The 5456-nt window shown below is 27.7% G+C and overlaps 1 protein-coding gene across 1 annotated transcript; it reads right to left on the bottom strand.

Annotated features, from left to right (window-relative positions):
* Positions 1 to 266: 266 nt before the first annotated feature.
* On the bottom strand, positions 267 to 716 carry LOC103309738. The gene has a single exon (XM_008185970.1). It carries the CDS (start codon positions 714 to 716, stop codon positions 267 to 269), a length of 450 nt encoding a protein of 149 aa, XP_008184192.1.
* Positions 717 to 5456: the final 4740 nt, after the last annotated feature.

Below are 5456 nucleotides of genomic sequence, written 5' to 3' on the forward strand. Positions count from 1 at the left end.
AAATGATCAATTATTAACATTACAAACTACTACCAGCAGAAATACTTCGGATAGAGCTAAACAAATCAGAGACATGTATTCTATGTATTTTAGCAACGAAGGGGCTGTACCGTGGCAAAATAATTATGTTCAAAATGAAATGTAAATAAAAAATAAAATAAATAATAATTTAAAAATATTATTATTATTATTATTGTTATTATTATTTATAAAATAAATAATAAAAATATAATTCAAATAATTAAATATTATAATATAAATAATTTTCATACCTCTCCAACAGTTTCAGTGATTTCGTCTATTTGATCATCAACATTGCTTGTATTTGCGACTTTTGGTGGTGGAAGGATTTGTAAAGTACTTCGAGATTTTGCTGGTGTTTCTTGGTCCCGGAGAAAATGCATTTCATTAAAATACCACAAGTGTGACTGATAAATGTCTTCTAAACCAGCTCCAGATTTTCGTGAATCATTTACTTTTTTAAGTTCTTTTCTATAATTTGTGCGTAAAGAATTAAATTTCTTTTTAACATCATCTAATGTCGCTGTCGGAAAACGTTCTTGATATTTCTTCAATAAAACATCATACGCGTGATTTTTCTTATTTCTGTCCATGTAATCATCAGATTTGATTTCCCATAATGCTGAATGATCACGATAAACTTGAATACATTCTAATATAAAGTTTCGTTCCTCATTTCTTTCGGAAGAAGACATTTTACACACGGTTTTAAAATTATTTCCGTACTGAACACGTGTATACGCACTTGTTATCGTGACAAAAACAAAAACTATACAGACGGAATATTGTCAATAGTATTGATAAGTGCCACAAATAGCACAATAATATTGACAATCTATCAATAAATATCAAAATAATTTTGATTGTTTCAATATATTGAACACGTCTTAAATATGATCCATACACTGTCAATATTATTGTCAATATCAAATATTGAGCAATAATATTGATCGTGTATGGGCCGCTTTACTTTGAATACATTAATATAATTTACGACGAACACTTCGTACGACAATTCTTGGAAAGTTAGGGGTACCTACAATTTAAATTTACAGAGGCCGAAAAAACACATTCGCGGCCACTCCAGCTGACAGATTCTTGGAATTATCATAGAACGCTAATAAAAAGTTAAACGACCGAAATACCTAATGATATTATACACCACAGATATATATATTAAACTAGATTGCTAACTATTGATAATACGTGAAGCGAAGTTCCGCCATTTTATCTGAGGCCAGAAGTATTATCAATTATTATCACAGTACTGATAATAACGAATTATGACCACCTGTTCAATGTTATCCTGTCAAATTTCAACGTTTTTGGTTTTTCTAATTTTTTTTTGAAATTTATACTTTTAATTGTAGTAAAAATTTGTTTAATCGTTACTAAATAATTATGCCATATAAATGGTGTGCGTATGGTTGTAATAATGTCGATGGAGTGGACAAAAATATTAAGTTATTTAGGTAAAATTATAAATATTTAATAAACAAATTTATCTATTATTTTATTTATTTTCTTTTAAAGATTTCCTTTGAATGAAACCACGGAAAAAGAATGGGTGAATGCCATCCAAAGGAAAGATTTTAAACCATCCAAGTATAGTAGACTGTGCAGTGCACATTTTAACCCAAATGATTTTGTTGAAAATCCAAACAGATTGGTTTTAAAAGAAGGTGTAGTTCCTATATAGTAATTTTAATTATTCTGCCACTCCCATTAAAAAATACACGAAGAAAAAAATAACTGGAAATGTTTATTCTCCAGTGCTTAATGAAATAGTTCAGAATAACAGTCGTCCAGGTATTTTAACCAATTATCACTTAGGTACCTATCTATATATAAAGTACAAATGTTAATACTAAATTTAATTATTAGAAGATTTAACACCTTTTAATGAAATGGATACAGCAATTGACTTAACATATTATGGACCCAGTGAGTAAAAATTTGTAAATTTAATATATTAAAGATATTTAATATATTTAATTTTATTTTAGATACTAGTCTTTCACCACATACACCGACATATGTATACACCTTCTCTTCTGAGGATGAAACTAAAAAGAAAAATTGAAGAATCTCCAGTAAAAACTAGTTTGAGAAAAAAAAATTAAAGTACTGCAACAAACAGTACGAAGACAGAATATGAAAATAACTACACTTGAGGTATTATATTTTGATGACAGTATGGTATGTATGGTTTTATGTGGTATAAGGTAATTATGTGATTTAATTGAAATATCTATAAATAATATATAAAAATTTATGTTTGTTTGCTATGTTTTTCTTCTATAGACAATTACAGGATCATTAACAAAACAAGTAGAATAATTAAGAATAACTTGAAAATATTGTTAAACAATCATTCTGTATATTATATTTGATTATATAAGTCTATGTATCTATATGTATTTATAGTAAATTTAAAATTGTGTGTTCATAGTGTAAAAATAGAAGAAAAACTTTGGATGTGTGTGGTTGTCATGGATATAATAATAACAAAAATATAACAATACATTCATCGCTCCGCTCAGAATCTGAAATATGTATATGTAATTATAACAAAAATTAACAAATAAATGGTACCTATATGATATATTTTTTGTGTGTATTGTTGTTTATAAGTTATAACTATATTTCCGATGTCAATATGGCTAAGCAAAGTTAGTGAATTGTTAGTGTACATTTCTTGTTAAAATAATATCTATTATGTTTAATGTATTGGATATGGATTTGTCAATATTTGTTCAGTGGTTGAAATGGGTAAAATTGCAAGTAGATATTTTTATATAATATTACAAATTATTAGGAGTTGATGTCTACAATCAAATCATCTACTGACACAGAAAACACTGCCACAATTGCAAAAAATTTTACAGAATCATTTTTAAATGATTTAATAAAAAATACTAATGTAGAACCTACAGCACGGCGATATACTGATGAAGTAAAAAAGTTTGCCACAACAATTTATTTTTACTCTCCTAAAGCTTACAGTTATATCAGGTATAATTAAACTAAATCTATAAATTGTATTAGTAAAATTGTTAATTAAGTACAAAATGCTCAGTCATAATTTAATTTAAAGGTCTTCAATTAGCCTACCATGCCCTAGTCCCATTAGAAATTGGATTTCAAATGTTGAAACAAATATTGGTTTTTTAAAAAATGTTTTAAAAGAAATAGCAAATTTCCCTGACGAAGACAAATATTGCTGTCTTATATTAGATTCTATGAGCATTAAGAAGGAAATTCATTGGGACAAAGTTAATCATAAGTATATAAAAAAAAAATACAATTTATTTAATTAAGATAATGAATGATATAAATGTATGTGTTTATCTTAATTCTTTGTAGGTATAGTGGATATTGTGATTATGGAAATAATGTGACTGTTGAAGATTGTGAATCGGCAGCTACGGAAGTTCTTGTTTTCTTATTATCAAGTTTGAAGAAAAAATGGAAATGGCCAATTGGATATTGGTTTGTGGATAAAATAAAATCAACTGTTCAATCACAATTAATCAAAATGGCTATTACTGAGTGCAATGAATTTGGAATTAAAATAATAAATGTGACATGTGATGGTGCATATGCTAATCTTAGTACATTTAAAATATTGGGTTGTGACTTGGATCAACCTTATGATTTGATTAAATCTGATTTCAAAATCGACCTCTTCGCACCAAACATATATTTTACACCAGATGCGTGTCACAATGTTAAGTTAGGTAGAAATGCATTAGGGACTTTTGGCGCTTTTAAAGATGAAGATAATAATTTAATAGAGTGGAAGTATATTGATAAACTATTTAAATTACAAAATGAAATAGGATTTAAATTAGGAAACAAAATAAGTTCAGCTCATATAAATTGGAAAGGAAATTCAATGAAGGTAAAACTTGCCGTACAAACATTAAGCAGTTCCGTTGCAGATGCTCTTACATATCTCTCTCAAACATCAATAGAATTTGAGAAGTGTGAAGCAACAATTAAATTTATTCGTATTATTGATGAAATATTTGATTTTTTGAACTCTAGAAATCCATTTGCTAAAGGATTGAAACAACCAATTTATAGTCACAATATTCAATACCTAGAAAAAAAAATGAAAAATAATATAGAATACTTGTATTCTTTAAAGACAGTAACAGGTCAGTATTTATGGAGGAGTAAGCGGAAAACATTTATTATTGGTTTTGCTACAGCTGTGAAGTCGACATTAGCTATAGCCAAAGATTTATTAGCAAACCATGGTTTTAAGTTCATACTCACCTACAAATTCAGTCAAGACGCCATAGAAATATTCTTCGGTTTTATGCGGGGTAAATTTGGGCATAATAATAACCCAAATTGTTTGGAGTTTAAAAATGCTCTAAAAAGTATATTATTGCATAATTCTATTAAAATGAGCTCTGGAAATTGTGCATTATTATCACCAGTTGAAGATTCACTTTTTGCGATTAAATGGAATTACAAAAAATCTAAAGAACAAAATAATGATGAGATTGATTATTATTTATTGGCAGAACAAAGTAACACTACCTTTCTTAGTTTGATCACTGAAAATGTTTTGTATTACATAAGTGGATATGTGGTAAAAACGCTCTTACAGAATTTGAAGTGTGAATCCTGTATTCGAGCTATTCTAGATACTCCAAGTGTTCATGATCATACGTACTACAAAGAGGAAGATGATAATAAATCAATTAGAAAATTTACACTTGTAAAATAACGAGGCGGTCTTAGACTAGCTTCAGATAGTGTATATAAAACCATTAGACTGACAGAAAATTTATTTAAATCATTGATAATTGATAAAAAAAAATTGTTTGCTAAAAACATGGACCAAAAAATAATTATTTATGTACAAAATGAATTAGCAACATCTTCAATAGTATTCAAAGAGTGTAATGATTGTTGGGATGCAACAGACTTATATTCAAAACCACATAAAATAGATATGATAAACCAAATAACAAGAACATACCTCAAAATACGACTACATGCCTACAGTAAAATACTGACATCGTCAATTGCAAAAATGGCGAGCAAAAGACAAAAACTGACCAAAACAATTTTATTTTATAATATGTAATCTACTCTGATCAATGTTATATTAACAATAGCTTACTATAGTAAAGCTATAATGATTTTTATATTATACAATCTGACAACTAATGTTTAATTTTAAATATTTGGGTATGTGATTTATTTAATTTATTTAAGAGGACGTCGCACCCGCATGTGTTGTCTCCGTCTTACACACGTACGTTATAGCAAATGTTCGTTCAGAAGATTCAATTGTGTGCTGTTAGTTTTTATATTAGAGTGAATTGACCTATTATCAAATTTAAAGGTAAGATTATTATCTAGGGCCCCACGATAGGCTTTTATTAATTTTATTATTTTTAAGTGAGTTATGA

This window comes from Acyrthosiphon pisum, chromosome X, assembly GCF_005508785.2.
Source record: "Acyrthosiphon pisum isolate AL4f chromosome X, pea_aphid_22Mar2018_4r6ur, whole genome shotgun sequence".
Taxonomy (NCBI): domain Eukaryota; kingdom Metazoa; phylum Arthropoda; class Insecta; order Hemiptera; family Aphididae; genus Acyrthosiphon; species Acyrthosiphon pisum.

Excerpts from the sequence above, each read along its gene's own strand:
- LOC103309738 (XM_008185970.1), bottom strand. The coding sequence starts at position 716 with ATGTCTTCTTCCGAAAGAAATGAGGAACGAAACTTTATATTAGAATGT.